Here is a 24,962-nt window from a genome sequence, read left to right on the forward strand (position 1 = left end):
ATTGATGACAAATTATTCAGATATGTTTGAGAAGTCAATAGTCAAACTGGAGATGCATTTTGCTTAAAATTTTATAGCATAACATGACAAAATCTATGCATAGAAGAATACCATGTTGCAGTTTTTTTGAAATTTTCATTCGAAAGCATAATTGATTATTCTTTTAATTGATATTAAATATATTGCAGCAATAACATGGCAAAAAGTAGATTTGAATATGTTAAGCACTTTGAAATACTGGATGAGTGTTTGAGAAACTGTTGGATTGTTGTCCGAGTTGATGGAAAGAACTTTCATAAGTTTTCTGTTGCACATAACTTTAAGAAGCCTAATGATGATAATGCTCTTGATCTTATGAACGAATCTGCATGTGGAGTAATGAGGCTATTTCATGATATTATATTAGCCTATGGAGCTAGTGATGAATATTCTTTTGTGTTTAAAAAAGCAACAAAGACTTACAACAGACGAGCAAGGTAGCAATCATTCAGACCTTCTCTAAAAATCAGATTTTTCTCCGATTTATTGCTAAAATTATTTTCTTTGGTTTGCAGCAAACTATCATCCACTGTGGTCTCACAATTTTCAAGTTCTTATACTTTTCATTGGACGAAGTATTTCCCAAATCAAAAGCTCCTTTATCCGCCTGTCTTTGATTCTAGAGTTGTGTTATATCCATCCGACATGAATATGAGAGACTATCTGAGCTGGCGTCAAGCTGATTGTGAGGAATTTTTTTGTTGAAAAACGATATTTAGATTATTTTTATCGATGTAGAAGTATTTGATGATATTAGGGCACGCATACTTGAAGCAAATATATCTAGTATGATCATCATTTTTCATATGAAAAACATATAGTTTTCCAAACTAATAATGAAAAAGACGAGTTTAAAGATAGTAGGAAAATCTTCATTCAGGCAATGGTACAATTCATTTGGGAGAGAATTAATGACCCTATTTCTTCAACTCTCAAAAGATACACTTGTACTTATAGTGCGAAGTGAAATGGTAGCATATTATTTCGCAATCAGCCAGATTCTTTGACTTGGTGTGACTATTACCTACATGAAGTGACAAAGTTTGACTAGAACTTTACAATATATATTTCAGGTCACATTAATAATCTTTTCAACACCTGCTTTTGGAATTTGGTACATGATGGTATGACAACAAAGCAAGCTGAAGCATCTCTCAAGGTAAAAAAAAATTGGTTTCTACACATTTTAATTTCAAGGTGAAGTCTGATAAGATCATTATTATTATTGCATGATATACAATAGTCTATTGTATCGCTTTGTACCAATGCCCTTGCCACAAGATGGGAGTGCCGCATCGCCTACAACGTATAACAATTGACGTTTTTTCCACAGGGAACCAACTCATCTGAGAAAAACGAATTGTTGTTTTCGAAATTTAGAACAAATTACAATGATCTTCCTCAAGTCTACCGCAAGGGGACGATAATTTTGAGAAAAAAGGTATTTTTACATATCCAACTTTTATTGGAATACATCTGCAAATGCGAGAAAGCCGACATAATAATTTTTGTTTACCGCGGATATGAACCTCGACCTATGCACATCCTCTTGTTTGTACGCTTTATTCTTGGCCACCGTTCCGTAAAAATTGTCGCTTTCATGTCGAGAAGCAACAATACTATCAGTCATTTAGGACAGATGTGACGTTTGCATACTGATTTCATGGGAAGTTACTTTTGCACTGAGAGTTGACAATGGTGGACCACCCAAAAAGCAGATAACAGCCACCTCACGCGTACTGGTGCAAAAACACATGAAAGGGAGCCGCCGGAAAGTTCCCCGAGCGTTTACATTGAATTGTTGACTTCGGTTTTGCATTCTGTTCTGTACCATTTGCTGCAATGAGCAACTGCTGCGAAATTGGGTCAATGTGGCACCGGCGTGAAGATCGATCTAAATAACACGTGATTCATAATATAGTTACCGCCTTGAAGATTATTGCATCTTGTGCGTATTGTTTAATTACGATTTAAGAGAGACTTCATATTATTGAAACGCCAAGGACCACCCATGAACTCCCGACCGCACGGAACCGGGTTACCGCTGAACGAACTTTTGCCTCGAGGACTCTCGTAGAAGTCGATTGTTTGGGAAAAGTCGAACAAAATCTTGCATATGACGAAATGGCCCTGCAGCTACGATGTGTATTTATGTAACAAATAAAATGACGTTTTGTCATTCTCAGAACGTTGGCAAACAACTTATTCTAGTTTGTTTTGCGACAGGATTGTTTCGGGTAATTCGGTCAAACTTTCTACGAAGATGCAGCGTATCTATTGTAAAAATCAATTGGTGTTACATCTCCTTGTATACACATAGTATCAACAAGTAATTTAATTCCATTGAGTAGAGCAATGGTGCCCATTCAAGTTACTTGTCTCCGATTAAAATCGGACCCTGGGAACGGCAGTCATTTCGTCAATAGCCCCGTCGTTGGTGTATGGTCACGACTGCACATTTTTGCTACCTTCACTGATTCTGATATATTTTAGTTGAATGAATTTACGCACGCTATTGAACCTCCATTGCGCTTGCCACAACAATTTTGTAAAAAACTAAAGCCTTTTGAAATTTTATTTCGTTATTTTCATGACAAATGATGTTGATTGAAGTGGGTATCAATGCCCGAAAATCAACATAATAAATGAATTTTTGCTCGAAGGGAGGATCAGGATAACTTCTGTGGTCTTTTCATCTCGATTTCGCAAAACTTTCATTTTCTGAATCCCTAATATTTAGTTTTTGCTGAAAGTATATCAGAATTGATCGCTTATTCACTTTATATTAGCAGTTTTTCACTGTTTTAGGCATATTGACTACGTCCATAAACAGAAATTCGTGCTAAAAACTCATATTGTTATCATATTATTTCGTCTTGTTTTTTGAGCCAAGTTGGTAATATTCGGACACGAGTTGAAAATTTTTATTTTTCAACGTAGCTAAATAAAACTAGTCTATATATTATATCTTTTTTGTTAGTGTCAATTCATGCAGTTGTCATTTTTCACAGGGTTGTGCAGATTATTCGAAGAAAGATGAACTTTTTCAACCAAACTCAAACAGCAGATTTGAAGTACTACACGAAGATATCATAGGACAAGACTTTTGGACAGAACATGCTGACCTTCTGACCTGAATTTGGATTGTGCCGGCAGAGTAGAAGTGAGAATGATGAGCCACAGGTGCGGTGCGGTCTAGCACTTCTTTGCGAAAGAAGTACGGGAATTGGATATCAAAGTTTAGAAAGGGGTCACTGGACAACAAAAAATTATCACACATTCGTCACGTGGTTATTCTATAAATAAACCATGAAAAGTTATCTATAATGACTATTTTTATCGCTTACTTTGTCTGCGGAAGAATAATTTGTTCAAATCTCTAAGAACAATTTCCGTCCACTGGCTTATTCACAAAGCCTATCTGAATATCTTGACAAACAAGATAATGGCCCCACGTAACCAGATACTACTTTGAGGCCTAAAGTAAACATGCGCCGTAGTTGCCACACGCGGATGTAGGCTGCAGAAAACTGGATTTTGAACAATCGCTGGTTTGTTGTGTGTGCCTCGGCCGGTGTAAATATCCCTCATCAATCATGTTTACCCGGATCGTTGTTTGTGTCCGATGGCTTAATATCATAAATAATATGTGCTGGACTGATACATTGGATTACGCTGGTGAGGATTATCTTTTTGATATTATTGAGGTTTTCGGTGCAAATATGATTATATACTTTTCAAAATTATCGAATGCTTTTCGACTAGTTGAATATCAATTAAAATCGTTCAAACTGAAATTTATGGAAGTCTTCCTTTTACGCCATGATGGATGTTTATTAAAGTACAAAATCTGTATTTTCATATTTACTGATAAACAGCTAATGACTATGCATTTTTTATGTTCGACTGCAATCATAGCATAATGGATCGTGAAGGGCATGCCAAATGGCAAGTATCCTTCTTGCTCTCTTGCGTGAATGACTGTTTCTGTGAAACAATGCCTGGGTTTACATTGTGATATACCGTGGATTGCGGAAGTAGACATTGAGTTGAGTCCTTGTGAGTTTCGAACAATTACCATATTTCAATACCTGATGCAATTAATTATAATAATAATTATTTGTTACAAAATTTACTTGAATGAATTGTTATAAAACTAGAGGGGGTAACTTTTCGAAACGTATATTAGGTATTGAACGATTGTTATCACTTTTTGAAGCATAGCGTATTTATTTATGTTGGTCGTGTATTCTAGACTCGGGGCAATCGTTTTGCAACCATGTATCTTTGTAATCATCTGTTATTATCGATAATAAGTAATGATGTGACCCTTTTGACGTGGCGTCCGTCTGGATATCTCTCGTCTTGACTGAAATTTTGCTAGAAATTCACCTTTCTGTAACAATGTCTTATTGTTCTGTGAGTAAGACGCCATTTAAGGCGGTTTAGATTCTACATTAGATTAAGAAAAAACGGAAGAGAGTGGTACAAACAATTGCTATCGTGAACAGAGATGCATCATCGTTAAGATATGATATGCAAATTGATAATGCGACAAAGGGATGGGCACAATGACATGGGTTTTCTTGTTCTTCAGTTAAGTGGAAATGTTGTTCACCGCATACCTCAGGGCGACAAGTCCGCCATGTTCGATTATTTGAATATGCAGCGGCAGTATGAAATCAAAATGGCGGAGATTGTTCAGTTTATCTCAACGACCGGTGCGCATTGTCCGAGAGCTGAATGACCAGAATAGTTTACGTGTAAAATCGTGCACTGACGTTCACTTATCATTCGATATTAGGACTTCTTCCGCCATGGCGCACTCCGCGCGCAAAGTATCCGTAACAACATAAGATATATATCCGTATTTCGAATGCGCTTTTGAATATCGGAAGATTGGTAAATTGCTTATCTCGAACGCACCTAAAATGCAACATCCTATTAGCAGCGTATCATAATTGGTTGTTTAAGTAGTTTTGTTAACATATTCTGCTCTACATTCCTCTAATTATAATTGTTCGGAGTTTTCAACAATATATATTTTCGGTACTCAGCCTAATTTTAAAACAATTCGAACCTGCCCTTCCAAATTTAATTCTTGTTTGTGCATCCAGCCACTATTGCTGAGAAGACTCTGGCATAATTCCGAATAAATAACCATATTATAAATATCTCGAGTGACATTCAACGACAGCAATATCGACCATGGCATGACATTCCACTTTTACAGAAATTTGAACCAAAGTTATGAATTCACAAATCTTCCGATGTACCCCCTTTCATTGTCGTTTCAATGTATATTTCAGCCGGCGCATGATAACGACATAAGGCAGATAATTTTATGTCAGTTGCACCTCATGTACACAGTATCTTTCACATTGGATTTATCTTTTAGGTAATTTGAAACTCAGTTAAAATAGTTCCAACACAGTGGTTCGGACTCGGAGTATGAGTTTTGAGTAATCCCAAGTTTAAGAATTCTTTGCATTTGACGGTTATGAAACATGGAAATTTGTAATCCAAATAAATTCAAAATTTCTCAACGATATCGCGATACGTTTTTACCGCCATCATTATTGTTACATTCGAATCTAACTTCGGCATACATAGGCTTAGAGATATATAGTATATATTTTCCTTTTTCGATATTGACGGTAATGACGATAATGTCGCTGTAGTTTTTTTTACTGTACATCAATTTTCAGAATGGGGCCAAGGTGCGCTCTTAGGTTTTGAAATCCAGTATTTTTTGCTGAACAATATTCTCGCCCTGCCTGTTTAAGTGAACCCTAACGCGAATGTCGGTGTCATTAGTTGGGGCTGGTTGTACAGATGTCTCTAAAATTGCTGAACTATATATATGATATTGTATCGGATTTTCCTAATTATCAGCCGAGAGCCTTTGTTCTGTAAATTTTTGCATGAAATATACCATGAAGTTTGGTGGATATATGAAGATGAACCATGAATAAAAAGGCTTTAATATCTTACTATATTGACAATGCTAGAAATTACAGTCGCAATAATAAGGTGTGATATTGACGTAAATCGTGATGGACCTGTCCCTTTAAGCCCACCTACTTACAGCTCAGTACACCACTTTTGGGTAAATCTTTTACGCAGTGACAATATTTCGGATTTTTAATAATTTCTTCCGTCCCCATACTCAAGGTAATAACTATGAAATGAAATGTGCATTTTTGGCTCAGATATTTTGTTCTCCATTTTAAATACCCAATGTCGGCATTGATTTTGCGTAAAGACAGAAATCAATTAATTAAACCTCAGCAATAACTGAATATATATTACAATATTAATTTCAAATATTGCCAATATTATCATTCTATTCTTAGAAATATTCATTACATATTGTATTTTTATATTTGGTACCCATGTCCAAACGGATATAGTCTATTTTGATTAAATTGATTTAATGAGGTTTCTCGAAATGAGAAAATATATATTCTCTCTCTTGCACATTTGAGTTATTTATAAAATGGAAAATGATATGTGGTCACGTAGATACAAGATTTTCCGTAATTCTCTATGATATATTAAAAAATAACATATGGTAAAGAGGAAAACTGGTAGAACCTGTCTCGACCGACCGCCATTTTGACTTTACATATTGACTCTGGAGAAAATTGAAAAAATATTCAACAAATGAGATAAGTGGGTTTATATCAAAAGTTCGTGTAGCACTGAAACAATTCGAACGATTTTAAATTTAGGAGCGGAATGGAATTTTCTCATTATGTTAACCCATATTTTTCGGCAACGACTTTTAATTTTTCAATTTTAATTTTTCAACATCTGCTGTTGAACTTAACTAGTAGCATACCTGCGTCGACTAAGTTTTGTGGCACGGTTTTGCCAGATTTTCTTCCTTAACTACAATCAAAGTTCTAATGCTTTCACTGATTTCTTTCTGCATTACATTCTTAATCTTATATCAAAAAATTCACTATAAGCTTCTAGCATGGCCCCTCGAGAGGTGAAGCCTGTTAGTTCGATACTCTCGAACAATGGCCTTTACTTCCCCGCATAAACGATAATCCTCACCCAAGATCTTATTTTAATAAAATTGCACTTTCGCACGTTTGCGATGTGGCCATATTTTTATCATAAGATTATTATTCGACTTGTAATGGGATTATGGTAGTGGTAAAGAACAATAGAGTCGGATGTTTAAAGGTCGTGCCTGGGATGAAATTTTCAACATGAGCCCAATCTGTATAGTCTGTGTTTTACGTACTTACATTGGTTGTTTTTTTACTTTAAACAAAGAACAATAACACAGAGAAGCCGGATTTTTAAAAAATATTTATATAAAATGTAAAAAATACACCTACCGTTCCCAGGCAACGCAGTCTGGGACAGTGGACTTGCTTGTTAATCAAATCTTTCTTCGTTGTAATAGGTTTACAATATATCCTTGGTATGTGATCCTATCAAAACAATAATGGTGAGAAGTAAAGAGAAAATATTAGTATTTTAAATATTATACGTGGCACTCCTTTACCAAGATTGTCGCAAACAAAATCGCGATAAATTAACAATACGCCAATTAAAGACACTTGATAAGAGTAAAACAACGACACGATTGTTATAGTTTGGCAGATAATACCTTGTAATCGTCGTAAAGAATATACAATTATTCTTATAGAATAACACCAGTTATGCAACCAGAGGGGTTGGAACAGTCAACAACTCTAGGGTGTGAGTTGAGCCTTGCCTCAGATCCGAATTGAGTTAAGCGAAGACAAACTTTATTTCCGTCCAAGTCTGCTGGTGTGTATTGAATATCAAATGTTGAGTTATATCTCATGAGTAACTTACATGAAGTCTTTTTGAAGTTAGTTCAGTTTTGCCATACGTTAAACAAGTTATGCGGCATACGCTGGAAAAGTTATGTGGCAATACGAATTGGACCCCACAAATTGCACAGTACAATAAATGATTTGAAGCAAGCGGTGTTTTGGAACACTAGCTATTTTATCTTTAGTCGTTACAACTCTGATATGCAATATCAATTTGCTTGGCCGCACAAACGATGCCCTTGTTGCGGTTTACATAGACAGTCGAAACCAAAACTATTTTAGGATGTAACAGATCATTTATATTGCTAGAAGGTTTGATATTAGTCACCTAAAACCTTTATTCGAAAAGTAACTACACGGGGAAAGTGTTGTCACAGCGAAACAAAGATTTCCTACAAATATCTTATCACTAGAGAAAACATGAATAATTGTGTAGTTAGTAATAAACGTAACAGCATACTGGTGATTGTGGTTATCATTTAAAAGCGAATCACATATACTGTATGTATACTATATGCACCTTCTTCCAACATTGTTTCAAAAACCGATCTTGTGAAAATCTCTTTTTCAAATCTGTTGTTTTGTAGTTAGCACATTATCGAAAACTATCTGAGACATTCGAACTTTCAATGATTCCATGATTGGATTAAACGCAAAGTTCAAATCTTATTGTTTCGCAATGTGCATATTTAACGGTACATACCGGAAACATTCGTTTTGCAAAACTACCTCCAAAATGCCCTTTGCTAATTAACAAGAGTCCTGTGGTTTCACTCAATGATCTCAACGACACGTACGAAGTGGCGGCGCCGAAGTTAATATTTACAATAGATTTCCCTACCGATTGTTGTTGTCATCAAGTATTCTGCAGTCATCATTTCTTCTATTTCACACATGCAAACATTTTTCATTAAAATTTGAACTGAAAGACCCACATTTTGAAACTAGCTGTTTAACTAAAAGTTTCCCGTACAGGAATATCTCCTTTATTGAGTATATTACCAGTAAATAGATGGACATTGATGAAACATCGCTATAAACATTGCTGTTCATTTGCAATTCTTCGAATAATACAATGACGTCATCGAATAATAATTTCATCCAAAATAACATCTCTCTAGCTTACGCATTCCCGATTCGGCATTGCACAATACAATATGCACGTAATATTAGTATTACGTAGTATTGTGCTAACACGTCTGTCCGATGACAGAAACTCATACGTAATACTATGTAACGGAACAGATTATAATAAAATAAAAAAGTGCACTAGAAAATATACAGTATCACGCCTTTCAAAGCACCATTTTCCTATCAAGTTTAAAAAACACAATATCGGTAAATAAAAATGCACAAAACAAAACAAATAGCATATTTACGTTTAAAATGTTATAATGATCATATCAACGGCACACATCACAATATATGTGCATACAGGCGTTACTTTGTGGGAACTGACATTTAAATTTCGGGTGAATGAACTTATGGCCAGTCAAATAAATGGTGACTGGACTGACTATGGTTTTGTCAATTCCTCTCATTTTTATTTTCAAGTGTTCGAATATGACGTATTTCCGCAAAGCGACGCTGAGAAAACCACTTAAGATCGCTGATTATAAAAGAAAACTGACGTCATTTCATGCAAATCTCAATGGAGTGACGTTGCGCAGAAGATACTTGAGAAAGTAGTCGAATTTGTTTTCCCGGCGTACGTTGACGTAACGGCAATGTAAACGGCATGGTGTACTATAGCTATTAGATTATCCCGCAGACAAAGGCAAATATAGATAGGTGAAAATATAACATAATTGGATAATTTCCGCATTCAACCTGCGCCTTCAATGATCTCTCATGATCTGATAGGTATTTGCCTACCACATACCGTGCTAGATGATTTCGAGCGCCAGACAAAAGAGAAAGTGTATTAGAATATTTTTATCGATTGAAAGTTGGACTATATGACGTATGTTACATTCTTTCAAAAAAACGCCAAATAAATTATACACGTAGTACGTAAACAGGTAATGCATATCTCAATATTTTAATTTACATTACTTACAATGTACCTTCCCTAGAAAAACATAGGTTTTTTGAACCCAACTTATTTACTTCATCGTTGAATAGCGTGAAAGCATTTGTGACTACAGAGTCATGAAAGGATTATAAGAAGTATGGATTCAAATTTCACGCTCTTGTCAGTTATCATAAATCGGCGTGAATCATACTCAGATTATCTCTAAATGCGATTCGAACGCGAAACCGGCCAGTCATTTTAATCGCCACTAATATCAAAAATATTTCTTTCCAGTTTATGCGAACAGCGAGGTCAGAAACTAAATCGTTTGCGTTGGTGATCTAATTTGCGAAAAATTGGATTAATAACTTGGGCGTTTCATCGATTGTAAAATGGATAATTTGTTTGATAAGCAAAATAAACAATTCCGTGACGGAAATATTTATTTACATGAAAGTTATCGGATCGTTAACATTAAAGATCGTGACTGACGTTATCCATTGCTGAATACAGCATTCCCGCTCCAGCGATTTGGATCCGTTGTCAAAACAATATTGTATGGTTTACACGGACATATGACAATTGTGAGTAATCGGTACTTTCTATACCCCCGTGTACCGCGTACCTTTCGTATTTGCTCGTAAGATCTCGATATTTGTAAAACAATAAAGTGGACCATGGAAGTAAATCATCACACATTTATTTTAATCGTGGACTTCTGGATCAAGCACTACCGTTATCATTGCTGGTATGCGTGTGCAAGACCATCTTATAACTGTAATTATGACCGTATAACAGAAAATCTGATTTCCGAGGGAAATGATATCAAACCAGATAAATTCTGTGGCTTTGAATTAGATATAAGATATGACTCCCAGAAATTACGATAATAGTTGTGCGATGACACAACATGTTACTGCCTTATTTTTCGAAAATATACTAAAAGCAAATAAGATACATATAGTGTTAAAGCACGTAGACTATTGTTATTTGATAACGGTTTGTGTAACGTCATCGAGCTGAAGACATCTATTCAGATAGTATTGTGTAATGTTATACTGGCCAAAAATACACGAGCAGCAATACTATTCTCGTATACTACAATAGAGAAAAAAGGCGAACCAGATATCTCTTTGCAAGGGCACATACATAAACCTCGACGTTATAGGTAGTATAAAACACGAGTGAAATTCAGAACAGGCATCACAACGAATTATACTCGAGTATAGGTACATAACCAGTCTGCGGAATAGAACTCATTATTGTCTTCCAACTGTTTTCTCTTTAATTTCACTGATATATCTTCAAGGTAAGCAAGTTATATTTGACCCAAGTTTGAAGTTTTAAAAGTCAGTCGCTGATAATCAACAAGATACTAAATACCGTATGAATCATAGCTTTTGAATTATTAATTAAAAGTTGATTTCTAAATATATATATACGCAATTCAAGAATTTTCCAATTCTATTGATTGAGTACGAGATTGAATATTATACGATATATTTACAATATAATATTAACTTTTCAGTATGAACATCGCGATGCTCATCACACTTGTTACCGTCATTTCGTTCTTCACACTGTGCGAAGCTAGAAGCATTAGAACGTAAGTATAAAATATGACATAAATTTTAACATCTATTTCACTGACAAGCATTATTGTCGACAATTCAGAATTTAATATGTAAACACATTTCAGTAAAACAGAATTTTGTAAATAAATAATTCAATCGAGTATTCCTATTGCTAAATTCCTATTATTCGTAATTACAGAAAACGTCAATCTGGAGCAATGTGGCAACTTCAACGACGTAGAAGAGATCTATGGGAAACCTACAAACGTTTACAAATAATATACAACCGAATTCGATCAGAAGATTCAATCAAATACGTACCCACTAGCGTTGCCAGTGATGGAAGCCGTTCAAATGGCGAAGGAGCTTTTGCAATGATCTCTCATATTTTAGGACCCGATTTCCCTATATATCTGGATGATATGCCAACAGCACATCATCAAAGAATGGGCAGAATGGTACAGGAGAGTCTTATTCCTCGTCGAAACGCTGCCGTCAGGCAAAGGACGGTACAACTACCCAGTGTATCCCGCGGAGCTAGTATCGAAGTGATTAATTCCAATACCAATACCAGAAATCTCCAATTGGCTAGGTCGTTTGCCGGTAACGGTTTCATTCTCAAGGTTGTCACTGATGCGGATAAAGTTAAAGAAGGCGGCCGGAAGAAAAATCCGAGAAGTGTCAATGAAGTTATTCACTTGTGTGGACAAATTAACCATGAACTGAGGAATAAGAGTTTGAAATTAAGATGTGAAGTATTTTTAAAAAACGAAAGCTAGATAAATAGCTCGATCAAAACATCTTGATGCGATTAATATTTAGTACAATTTCGTACACCGGAATGAATAACCGAGTTTGTGAATGCGAGTACCGTCTCACAGAAGAGCAAATGAAAAGAAACTGATTGCGGGATTGTTTGAAACGTCTTTTCTGGTCTACAGTGAGTCTGAGACCTTATAGTGGAACGCAGATATTGATTCATCGACAAAATATTTATCAATCATATTTATTTATTTATTCTGTGCTGCAGCGATAACTTCACACCAGTGTTAGACAACTGCTACTGCTTCTTTTAGTAAAATTGTTTTTGCTTGTTGCTTTTTTTTTTTCAATATTATTATTTTAGTTCCACCTAGCCGCCATTGCATTTCTTTGCGTATATGATAAAATTTATCCTTTAATTATCTATATTTATATTTTTTTACACTCATCGATGCAAATTTTTATTATTCTATTGCTTGTTCCAAACAAAATAAAAAGAAAATAAGATACCACAATAGAAATTGTGTGACGTCTACGAAAAGAGCGCTATGACATTGCGGCACGACAAAACAGGTCGTACTTTGTTTTAATTGTTTATATTTATTAAAAACCAAGCCCAACAATTAATTTTTTCGAGACTTTTCAGAATTAATATATCATGATCCGAGGCATGTAAAGTAATCTGTTTGTACGACACACCTGTTCATAAATCGAATAGGATGTTTTAGAAAACACAATTCGATATTAAAAAGAAATAAACACGGCGGCTGTGACGGCATCATTAGCCAAAGCCACACATTTAGTAAACTCCAAATTACTGAGAAGAGATAAGTTTCACATGAACGCAAAACCTATCAAACAATTTAACGTTGATATCTAGAAAATTTTTATTAAGCAAGCCAATTAACCCTTTTTCAAAAGTTTACACAAACGAATACTTTACGTAACGTCGACAAAAAATACTTTACAAAATGGCGAAATAATAATCGGCCAAATGTCGATCGATTCTAATCATGCAATGCAATCTTGTTAAATCTGTTGTATTTACATCACGATTAAATCGGCGGATGTCTTTAAACATTATTATTGTGCCAAACTATGAAACTCGCCTCACACACCAATTATTCTAACAATAGTCACTTTGTATAGAAATAGATAATCCTGTAACCAAGCTATCGCTTTGTCAGGAGTTCTTCATATACACAAACGAACCAATATAATATGCTCTATTACTGTAAAATTTAATGCAATTTATATTGCTTTAAAAACTTTAAACTTTTGGCTTAAGTCGTAGTGAACAACTAGAATCTGAAATTATTTATTCCTTATTGTTTAGCGATTAAGCGGATTATTGAACTCATAACGGACTCCAGCAAGTTCTCGTTGCATATTGTTTACTTAATGCTAGAAGTGGTTTAGCATATGGCGTATTAAGTCACGCCGCTCGAGATGATCCCCTAGACACCCAGTCTACAAAATACATCGTTGCTAAAACAGATTTTATTTCTCGCCGCAGGACGCATTGATTGCAGCATTTACAGCGATTATCTTTTTTTCGGATCATAAGCGCTGTTTGCCGGTTCTGGTCGCGTTAGGAGAAAAGGAAAATCTAAAATATATTATTCTGAAATATTCTAATATTAAAAAACTATTGTTAAAAATATGGTTTTGCAGATTTGCCGTTGTAAAAAACTTTATCACTGTGGCTACACAAAAACTTCACAGAAAAATACATATCAGCAGAAACATTTATAAACGCCGAAAACGCCCGTATAATAAATAGGTTATGACGTATTTGATGCCACCCTCACAAGAAAACGTTTTTTTCAGTAGATTACATCATTTTATGGCCGTTTAGGATATTTAGCATATTTTAATGGCATATTGAATTCGATTACATAGAAAACGTAGTTACCCTTTTTATATATATGAAAAGTTGTTCGCAATGCTATTTTTTACATAAAGCGCAATAGATTAAATACCCAACGTATTGATATAAACTGCTATTAAATGAAGCCTGCCAATCTCAGTGTTATTAAGTCGAATAAAAGATTGCACTTGCACCATTTTTTTATTCTAGCCCAGTGCCATGGAACGACAATTGTGAACGTAGAGGACTATGGCCAATAATAGATACGAACGACGCTTTCTCACTTTTGTCAGAAAGAAACCTAAACAAAACCATTTATTCAAAACTCTGTTATGCTCACCCCGGGCTCAGATATTAACCAGAGGTTTATCGCTATTTCGTCATAATTATCTATATTGAATGACTGGTTTATCTGGTTTAGCAAAGATTCCAAACATTGAATAGCTTAAGCAGTTACACGTTATTATGTTTTGTGAAAATAACATTAGCAGCATTTTGGAAATTTCACGTCCCAGTTCAATTCCAAATATACTAGGTTAACCACGAAGCAATATGAATATCCCTTAAAGTTAAACACATATGTATCAAAAACAACCCTTTGAGAAATTTCATGTACTTTGCATTTTGAGCGTTCATGACACATATTATAATAAGAAGAAGATAAACAAAGGCAACGTCAATGAGACACCAAGACCGCAAAACCATTGGACGTCATAAAACGTGGCTGTGTGCTTTCCTCTTGTGGACCAAATGTGGCTTCGATATAAACTGGTTAAATTCCGGGAGGAAAGTTATAAGCATGTGTGATAGTCATAACAATGTACATAAAACCCTTGAACTAATATTTGATCGTTAAACTATTTTTTGAAATTGTATTACAGCTGCCCAGTGACTTTGCCACTATCGGTTACCAGCACAAATATTGGTGTACATGAATTTACTGTCGCTCATGTATGTGAATCATGTAGCCTATCCATCTGTCCTTGATTGATCGGAATGGGCTAAAATATTTATAATCCTGTTTATTGTAGATAATGGCCAGATTAAATTTTTACTAAATCCCCAACCCGAAAAAAGATACCACAAGAATAAGTAAGATAAAACTCGTTAGCAAAAATCAATTTAAACGACAACCCCAATACAACTTTTCAGCGCAATCTTACAATGAAGGAATATATTTATTTATATAATTCTTCGTTCTCAACACATATCAGTGTCAATTCTGTATGACGCTTTTATTTCATCACAGTCACGAGACTCACGAACATATATTTGGTTCGACCATCGTGACGAACACTCCTATAAAATATGCTCAATCAAAAACAATATCTCCGAGCAGATATGATAAAGGGCCAGACTAAACAAAACGAATTTTAATAAACAAATAATAGTAAATAAATATTTGGCCATTTCAGGTTTCAAAAATTGTAGGCTCGTGAGAAACAATCACCTTGGACGCCCTTATTAAAAATATTCACGAACTTTTACTAATTCTGATGTACTGATGCGCATGTAGAAAACGATATTCGATAAGGTATAACATCAAAACACAAATATTATCATTTCGTTCTCAATCCATTTAAATCTTTATTTTAAGTCGGTTATTAGTTTGGTATGACATAAGTGTTACCAAAACTGCATCTTTCTAAATGTATTGAATAAGGTAACGACGAATGCCCCATTGTTGCTTTTGTATTGAAGGTACCTCAATAAGTCGCGTTCATGATTCTTTTGTTGGAAATGTATAAAAACTATACTCTGCGACGCATATTCTATTCAGTTTCACGCTTTATGTGTCGAGATTTTGCCAACATAATATGTGTGTGAATATATTTATGTTTGAATCGGTCATATTATATAATTTTTTGCTGCTTAACAAAGTGGGGTCAGATTATTATCTCGTATCAATACGCAAGCATTTTACCTGTAAATTTGAGTAGTTCGACATAAGGTTGTGACGTGGTAAAGTATACTAGTGATTTAACGAGATTAAGGATGATTATAATCGCAGTCTTTCATTGTGGTATAGATATGAACACATTCATTTAGTTTCGGGAAAGATTATGACTTTATGAAACTTCTTTCCGAGCGAGGTTTATCTTTGTGGTAGATTACAACGTATGTATATACTTCAATACATACATCCATAAATATGAAAGTTATATTATCTAAATTGTTTTAAACCTTATAACCAATGGTGCTTGACAAAATAGATTTATTTGAATTATCGTAATTTCGTTTCGCAATATTTAAACATACTGTATTTGCGCACAAGTAACTCATTCCTTGATTTCAATTTGGGACATATATATTGTGAAGAAGAATGAAGTCGAATAAGTATGCGCATTAGATTAGAATTTTACTGGATAGAAAGTTTCTTGAAATTGAACGGATGAAGAAGCTTACAGCTAATGGAGTACATCGCACTATAACTTTCTTGGGTAATACAAGGAATGCAAGTTTTTAAGTTTAGTACACGACGTGCCCGTGTTTATGACAAAAGTTCACGATTCCTAATGCCTCGAATATATCAAATTTCCAGAGTATGCTTAAATGCGTTATAAAATAAATTGACCCAGTAAAACTAACTGTACTGCTGCAAGTTATATAATGACAGATACGTATACTAGTAATGCTAAACTCCTGCAGCAGGCATTTGCACGTCAATCGCGGGATCGCAAGACACAATTTCCGATTTTGGCATCCAGCCATTTAGCCAATGGAGAAAAGTATTGTACGAACGATCCGGGGGTAAAACATACCTTGGCTTACAGACAGTTAATGAAAGAGCCAATACATCTCAAGCTGTCTGATTATACCACGCCAGATACAAGGCACGTATTTTTTTTTATAGCTAGGGTGAAGCATCAAATTGTTTGAGTGCATTAATAAAAAGTTACTCAACGGAAAAAGTATGCTATAGACAGAGTGCATGTAGTTACCTAGGGGTGTAATGGTGCTCTACTGCTCTATATATCTACAAGATTGCGTTCTACATAAATCAACGATTACATCGAGTTTATTGCACGTTATAGAAAAACGATGAAATGCTATTTTTTGTTTCATCCGAAATATTTTATGAGACCACTCGCAGCCAAATAGCATCTCGATTGGATGTTACATCTCTATTCAGATAAAGAAATAAAATAATGTAATCTTCTTGCCATGGTAACAATAGGTTTTGTCGTTTTAAGGCTAGTGAACTATCGCGCTGTTTAGGATTTTGTACAAACAAATTCAATTGTCTGCTTATCAGCAAGCTTAATCCATTTACTGGCGTGACGAAATGAAGTAAAATATTTAAATCTCATGTAGATAATGGTTAACAAACGATCCTAAATAATAAGCAGTGAAACATACAATATACAAAATATATTCACGAACATCGTAATAAACAAATTATATTTTGTCATAACATAGATAATAAATATCTAAATAATGTTTATTAACATTACTAATTATACCATTCTAGTATTTGAATCAATTCCAAGTCCAGCTGTTCGTAAAATGTTTGGAAAATTCTATACGAATAATTTTTTATTTTTCGTTATTCAGAACCTCCAGCAAATCAAACACGCGTGAAACTTCGGACAAATCGAATATAAATAGCAAGCAAAGGAATGTGATTTTCCCGTCTTTACCAAGAAAATCACATGTCTCACATGATAGAATAAAGTCCACAAAGACAAGCGAGGGTTGCCGTATGCCTCACGCCCATCATGTGTTCCCAAAGAAAAATGAACAAACCCTTGAAAATCAAAAGACATCGCAAATGTTACCTTCGGAAGAGTCAACCAGATCCCAAGAAAATCGCCGCCGTAGATGTAAGTTTTGTGGCAGCATGTATCACAGTACTAACGAACACTATTCTGGCAAATTGCAGACAATTGAAAAATACAGGCGTATGCAAATACTGAAAAAAGAAAGTAAAGTTGAGGCGGAGCACCATGGACAAAAACACTTCGAAAGTAGCGACATCACCAACGATGGTGGGTCGTACTCAACCAGATCACATAACGAAGAATCCGTATCACGACAGGTCCAAGTCTTGGATCGCGACCAACAAACATATATCAATCATATTGAATCAGATAAAACAAATGGAAAAAATCAAAAGCGGACTAACGAAAAACCAAAGATATCATATAGTAAGTCAGACAACAAAGATAAAGTTGAACATACGCGAATCAAAGTGAATCTAGAAAATGAAAAATCGAAATCTTTTAATAGTTTCAAAATACGGGCCAATACAATGCATAATTTAAGGTCGCCCACAAACAAATCAAACGAAAATTTCGAAAGAAGCAAATCTGCTGACAAAGCATCGTATTTTACACACAAACCACGGACGCAGAATTCAAATTTTAAACTTCATGCCTATCATTCTGTTGCAAAAATACCCCAAGAAAAACCTAGAAAAGGAAACTCTTCAACAAAAAGTAGCGAAGCGTCGGAACAGACAAATCTATCAATATCAAGTCAAGTTCGAACTTCGGAAAGTAGTAAATCTACCACACCTCCAAATACCAGGTTTGATAATAGCGTGTATACTGTGAATAGTGAATACCAATTTTAATATTGAAGAATACTGTTTAAAATTACATTTTTTCAGTGGTTCGATGTGGCACATGAAAGAACTTATCAAATATCGCAAAGCTATGGCAATTTATCTCGATGAAAGATGGCAAAATAATCGCAAAGAAAAATTTTATGATAAACTCGAACAGCTCCAATTGAATCAACAGAGAAAGAAAAATAATTTAACGAAAAAGGAGAAGCAAAAAATACATGAATCAAAAGACAGGTAAAGCAGATAGCACAATATACTCGTTCACGTTTGTAGAAATGGTGGAAAGTTTTCCTTTGAAAACAAAAATCATAGGCATATAGCGCACCAAATTTCTCATTGTTCAGAAGTATGCATTTGGCGTTTTCTGCAGCTTAATTGCCCGACTGCTTACCATAATATATTACTTGTTCCAACTAATTGGACCTTTTTATGAGTACGCATCAGCAAGAGCTAAATTATCATGGAAATTAGCATGACTGAACATCAGCATTTGAATCAACGTGTTGTTGTGTCGGCTGTCTTATATTACCGTGATGTAGTATTGAGATGTCCTAAAATGAACTGTGGGTTAAGATGTTCTACTTTAACTCAAATTTCACTTCCAACATACAAAATCTAACATCCATAGCATTTCCTTTATTTCCCGTCGCTATATTCCCAGAGCGCTGACAAGTTCATTGCGATATGTTCTTGAACTAATGACTTCGGTTAATAATATGGATCTATATATGACGGAGGGATATTGGAGTAGTGTTTGTTCATAATGGTACCCAATTGCTAGCACGCCCGCAAGAAACTTGCATCTTTATTACAGTATTTTCTGTCCCCCATGAGACTTTTACTATTGTATTAATATACTGTTCACAGTTGTGTTAGGTTGTTGTGATGTTCTTGGGTTAAGACTAGAGAGCGTGTCCATTTTTCAACGTCTAGTTATGCTGGTTACATTTGGCAACAACTTGTACGCCCCTGAAAAAAGCTTTGTTCCTCCTAAGTAAACTAAGCTATGCGTGAATATACTACGTTGCTTGTAAAGAGGCTATGCCTTCTTAAATAGATTATGGCCTATTGCCAATTCCAATACATTATCGACAAAAATATATACTACTCGGAATGATTGGCACCTCTGATCACCCTGCGTAGATTCGAATCCCGTGGGGCATACTGATGTGTCAACTGATTGCTGGTCTCCCTTGACCCCGCCGTCAAAGGGTGATTTGCATAAGCGCTGGTGGTATACGGCTTTTTCCCCAGTCAAATTCATGCGTCTGAAAAATTGACTGGTTGACCATTCCCATACTCGACATGGACTGGTAAGCGGACGGCCACGGTTGCCGTATGGTTGAGCCTTTTCATCGCCTTTCTTCAACCCCGGGATAAATAGGAAATTCCTATCCTAACTACAGTACAAAAAAAAAAGAAGCTTGAAACACTGTCACTCTACCATTAGGATGGGATTGTATGGACGAGGTGACGGGACAAGTGGTGGAACAGCAGTCGGCACCAAACCTGCTAAAATACCGGATAATATCCAATGACCCATGAAATGTGATCATAAAATTACCAATCACTGCTGCTAGAGTATTGAGACATATTCAACATAGTAACAAACAGACCATGATATAAGTTAAGTTAGGCCTGAGAAATTACATTCACGTAAAAGCGGAAGGTAACGTTAGAATAGTTTTAACTAGGCATAACCTGACTGAGGGAAAAAATATTAAAACAACCTACTTTGATGATCTCCCTGTTTCCGCTCTACTCCATTTCGTTTAATAAAAAATATCTAAACCTGCAATTACAGCAGAAGAACAAATCGCGCGCTTCCAAAATTGAACGACAGGCGAAGTTCTCAAAATGCAGACGACACAAATTATTAGTGCGCATGCGCGACCGACCATTGACCCCAGAAAATTTCTTGCTATAACCATGTACAAAACAGTCTCAAAATAGACATACCGTAAATGCTCGTTTAAACGCCCGGTCTTGATTAAGGGCCCGTTTGAATAGCCGCCCGTGTGAACAGGACATAAAGATAAATAAGGGCCGGTGCTTGAATACCCGCCCGGTGTAAAAGTTTTGCGGATTTGTACCTGCGGTGCGTAGAAAAAGTCAAAATTTTCATTATTCTCGTTTAAATCATACTTGAGAACTGGAAATGACAATATACGGTATTAATTATTGTAACGATCGATCTTATCTACCGGTATTTTTGTGTGAAATTTTACTTTAAAAATAACAAGCGCCCCTGCTTGAATAAGGGCCGGTTTGAATAAGGGCCCGGTTAGTGAGTATGTTTAAAAAAATAAGCGGTGGGGTATTAAACGAGCAAATACGGTATTCATGTACAATGTACATGAATATGCCTATTTTGAGACTGATTTCGCGAGTTACAACGAGGTTATAAGTTTCATATCCACCCGTCTGATTCATGACATTTAAAACTGCATGCCCTTTTAAAGTACTGACAGCTAATTCCAGCCTAGTTTCAGCAACTTTATCGGAACTAAAATTTTGATTATTGCAACTAAACTAAAGCTCGTTGGAAGACTAAATTGACTTGTTAACTTATCTGATTTACACCAATTGAATTACACGCAATTGAAAACTGACTAATTGGTAACGGAACAACAAAAACGAGCTAATATTTGCAGCCGCGCCTAGAACTTTGCCTTAGTGAAAATGGGTCTGAACTGCTGCTAAAATTTCCATTGTTACGTCGCCATTTACATCTTGCCGATTGGCCATATTGCGGAAATCAATTCTCAAGGAAACAACTCATAGAATCAACAATAGCCACATGAACAAAGTAAGTCAAATCGTCTTCGATTTCAATATTTCATATTTATTCGTAGACAATTAGAACAACTCCGTTTAATTCGTGAAAAGCATCAAAAAATCAGAACTAGAAGACTATCCACGCAGCATGTCAAATGGAAATATGTCTTGGGCAGCGGGGAATCAGATCGAGAGCAATATGGACTACCATCTGAATATTACGTGAGAATAGCAGTTTGTACTTTAACGTCCTACCCATTTATTTACAAATACTCTAAAATCTCCAGGAACAGAGTCCTTACTTGCTAGTGTAGAAATTATCGTAATTTTAATGGAACAAAGCTCACATCCACATCAGACTCATCGAGCAAAATCACCACCCTAACTGCGTGCAAACATAAATATATATATATTTATTTCATGGATATACGCGAGCTTCTCCAACTAAAAGCAAAAGTAAGTTACTCTACACGTTTGGCGCAGCAGTAAGGCTTATCGTGCTAAGCGTTAGGAATACGCTCGCCACCGCACCTCTGATTACTCTGCGTTGGTTCGCAGGTTCGAATTCCATACAGGAATGGTTATGTGCGAGTGGATTGCTGAACTCTTCGTCGCCGTGGAGTGGTTCACGTAACCGCTGGTTGATTACAGCTTCCTCCGCCATCAAGTTCATGCTTCTGGACACAAATAACTAACTAATCTCATAACCGACATGGAATGGTGACCGGACGAGAGGCCGTGATTCGCCATATGGTTTAGCCTGGATAAATATGTAAATCATATCCATTGCTGTAAATAAATATAGTATATATGTTTATATTTATAATCGCGGGCAATTACAGCTCGGTTGTGAACTGTTTTACCTAAAAAAAAGTTTGTATTGAATAATTTGTGTATTTAAATTTTAAATAAATATATAAATACCACCGAGCTGATATAAATAATGTGATGTACATTATATAGAAAATATTTTAAACAGACGTATTACGGCTTTACACCCGATGAAACGAAGAAACTGGAAAAATCTCCTATGGCTGTTTCCCAAACCAGAAAAACCCAATCGGCGAGAAAACAACATTCTTCTCAGAAATCACTACTTCCGTCAGAAAATGAGCAACAGGAATTACGACGAAAAAATAAAAAAAGGTAATAAATAATTATTCTAATATAATAGTTGAATGAATTGGTCACATTGCATAAAATATCAACGGCATATATAAAGTTGGTTTTGTTATTTTCTTCTTACACAGGTTCAATCATTTATTTGCGACAAGGTCAAAAACACAATCTGATCTAATCGGCAATATAATCAGAGAGGGCCTATTCACCGTTGATATTCCACAAATATCAGAAGAAAATAAACTACCGGATGAAAACATTTCAAAGCTCAGAAGTCCAGAAAAGCGACCTCCAGTACGACGTAAGACCTCGCGATTGCTAGTTAAAGATGTAGTCGATGATGCCAAGCATATTTTGGATACATTGGGTGAGCTATATGAAATCCACACGAAGTGGTGATTTTACTTCAATTGGTAACCTACTTTAGCACAAAATAATCAAAAATGTTTCTTTCTTTAGATGAGAACTGTGCCGACGACTTGGAAAGCATATCTAATGCAGAAAGATAATTAGGAAGACAAATAGCTTTCATAATTTAGAACTCAAAGAATATTCTGATTTTTGAGATGCACTGAGGTGCCATCAATAAATTGAATTACATATGCCCGTAGAAGCATTACGCTTACGCGTTGATTAGTGCAAATGTATTGTATTATATAACAGATTTTATATTAAGCATTTTTTTTTTATCAAAACATGTATTAGTACATCGAGAATATTGATACATTCGAGGCCCGTGCATATATGAACATTTATAATGCAGTGAAAACCCCCTCACTCCTAGAAAAATATCACATTGCTGGTTTATTTTGGGTATATATGGTAATAAAAAAGTTATGTACACTCGTGCATGATTTATAAATTGTCTTTCCAGAGGAAATTGTGAGTTATTTAGCAGGAATTCTTAACACATTGAATAACTAAACTTGGGCATAATAGAGATGGCGGAATCGACTCCGGATTCGATTCCAGAATTGATTCTTCGTGGATTCGACTAGAATCGATTCCGATGACTTGGAATCAATTCTTAAAGGTAAAATTTGGATTGCAAACAAATTTTAACGTTTTGTGACACATATATGTATAAACCGCTATGTGGAGTTGCTACGACGCTCCAAACTTTACTATATTTCTACACTCTTCTCCCACTCGCTTGTTTACGCGGGTCAAGGACTCGTGCCACATTTCATTCGTATATTTTTTGTATTATTTATTGCGTTTATACCTCCTATTCACTTCAAGCAAGATGCATTAGGAAAAATGAAACGCCTGTTGCAATTTTAAGTATAATGTTTACACCGCAATCCGGCAGACCGGAATGGCGAAATAGCTCTTCAATAGAACGAACGCATATTTTGAAAATCGTATTAATGATGGTATGGGCAGCTTTGAAGCAAGATGCGGCGACATTGGTGAATTGGCCAGGGAGGTGGAGGCTTCAGCTGAAGTATAGAAATTTTGACATATCAGCGATTCAAAAAGAAATGTATGTAGCAATGGTGGCAACAAAACAAAAAATCTTATCCAAACATCGCAGTTGTTGTCCAAAAGTACCTCTGTAATCCATCAACATCCGCTGCATCAGAAAGAGCATTTAGCTCAGCGGAGTTTACTTTCTGTGAAGGCATGTGAACGAATTGAACTTTAGATTGCAATGGATTTTTGTTTGCTCCGACAGGGATTTTTTGGGCTCAAAGTGGACATACAGATCGTTTTGTTTTTATGTTGTTTTTATTATTGTAAAAATTCATTTTCTTGTTATTGTTATGGAAAAATACTTTTCTCACCTACTGGAACTATTGCTTTGAAATTTTCAGTGGTTAAAAACTGTAATCTTTTCTCTAAAAAGCTATTACGTTTATATATATTATGCATTTCAAATATTTCTGTTGGCTCTTAGGGATACGTTTTTCGTGTGCGATTTTAGTTTTGGTCTTTACGTCAATATATTTGAACATTGATTTCTAGGTCGATTCCATTTGGTATTGTTTAAGTGGGCATGTTTTCTCGGTAAGCTATGTCAAAGAATCTAGATTCGCAATCGAAAATTCAGGAATCGGATAAGAATCGAATACTTGTAAGTAGTCATATAGCATCCTTAGGCATAAATAAAGATTTTTCCAGTTACAGCTGCTTCTAGTTCACAAATTGAAATATCCTTTTTTTTATTTGGAAAACCTTTCCTATGTTGTATCAAACTAGATTCTGTCAAGAGTAAAAGCATCATTTTAAAATATCACATCTTTAAAATATTTGCATGTCGTTTTATAAATTAATTACTTTTTCAATTTCAATTTGGTAATAAATAGATAAAAATAAATTCCCACCATGTGATTCGGAAGTGGCATAAAATTGTCGATATCAATAACATTTTCCTCACCTTCGACTTCAAGGATTTGTTAAATACTTCGAA

General features: G+C 35.3%; 3 protein-coding genes across 3 annotated transcripts; all 3 read left to right on the plus strand.

Annotated features, from left to right (window-relative positions):
- Positions 1-195: 195 nt before the first annotated feature.
- LOC120335693 (putative tRNA(His) guanylyltransferase) lies at positions 196-3,836 on the plus strand. The gene is made up of 5 exons (XM_039403271.2): positions 196-476; positions 555-724; positions 1,113-1,198; positions 1,373-1,480; positions 3,051-3,836. The coding sequence occupies exons 1-5, from the start codon at positions 196-198 to the stop codon at positions 3,174-3,176; spliced, it is 771 nt and encodes a 256-aa protein (XP_039259205.1). The 3' UTR covers positions 3,177-3,836.
- Positions 3,837-9,013: 5,177 nt separating this feature from the next.
- LOC120336904 (uncharacterized) lies at positions 9,014-13,070 on the plus strand. The gene is made up of 3 exons (XM_039404684.2): positions 9,014-11,185; positions 11,405-11,482; positions 11,650-13,070. The coding sequence occupies exons 2-3, from the start codon at positions 11,406-11,408 to the stop codon at positions 12,227-12,229; spliced, it is 657 nt and encodes a 218-aa protein (XP_039260618.2). The 5' UTR covers positions 9,014-11,185; position 11,405; the 3' UTR covers positions 12,230-13,070.
- A 3,558-nt stretch (positions 13,071-16,628) lies between these two features.
- LOC120335847 (uncharacterized) lies at positions 16,629-23,948 on the plus strand. The gene is made up of 7 exons (XM_078109978.1): positions 16,629-16,916; positions 17,638-18,612; positions 18,695-18,886; positions 21,508-21,652; positions 22,410-22,576; positions 22,681-22,916; positions 23,009-23,948. The coding sequence occupies exons 1-7, from the start codon at positions 16,693-16,695 to the stop codon at positions 23,056-23,058; spliced, it is 1,989 nt and encodes a 662-aa protein (XP_077966104.1). The 5' UTR covers positions 16,629-16,692; the 3' UTR covers positions 23,059-23,948.
- Positions 23,949-24,962: the final 1,014 nt, after the last annotated feature.

Source organism: Styela clava, chromosome 2 (genome assembly GCF_964204865.1).
Source record: "Styela clava chromosome 2, kaStyClav1.hap1.2, whole genome shotgun sequence".
Classification (NCBI taxonomy): Eukaryota; Metazoa; Chordata; class Ascidiacea; order Stolidobranchia; family Styelidae; genus Styela; species Styela clava.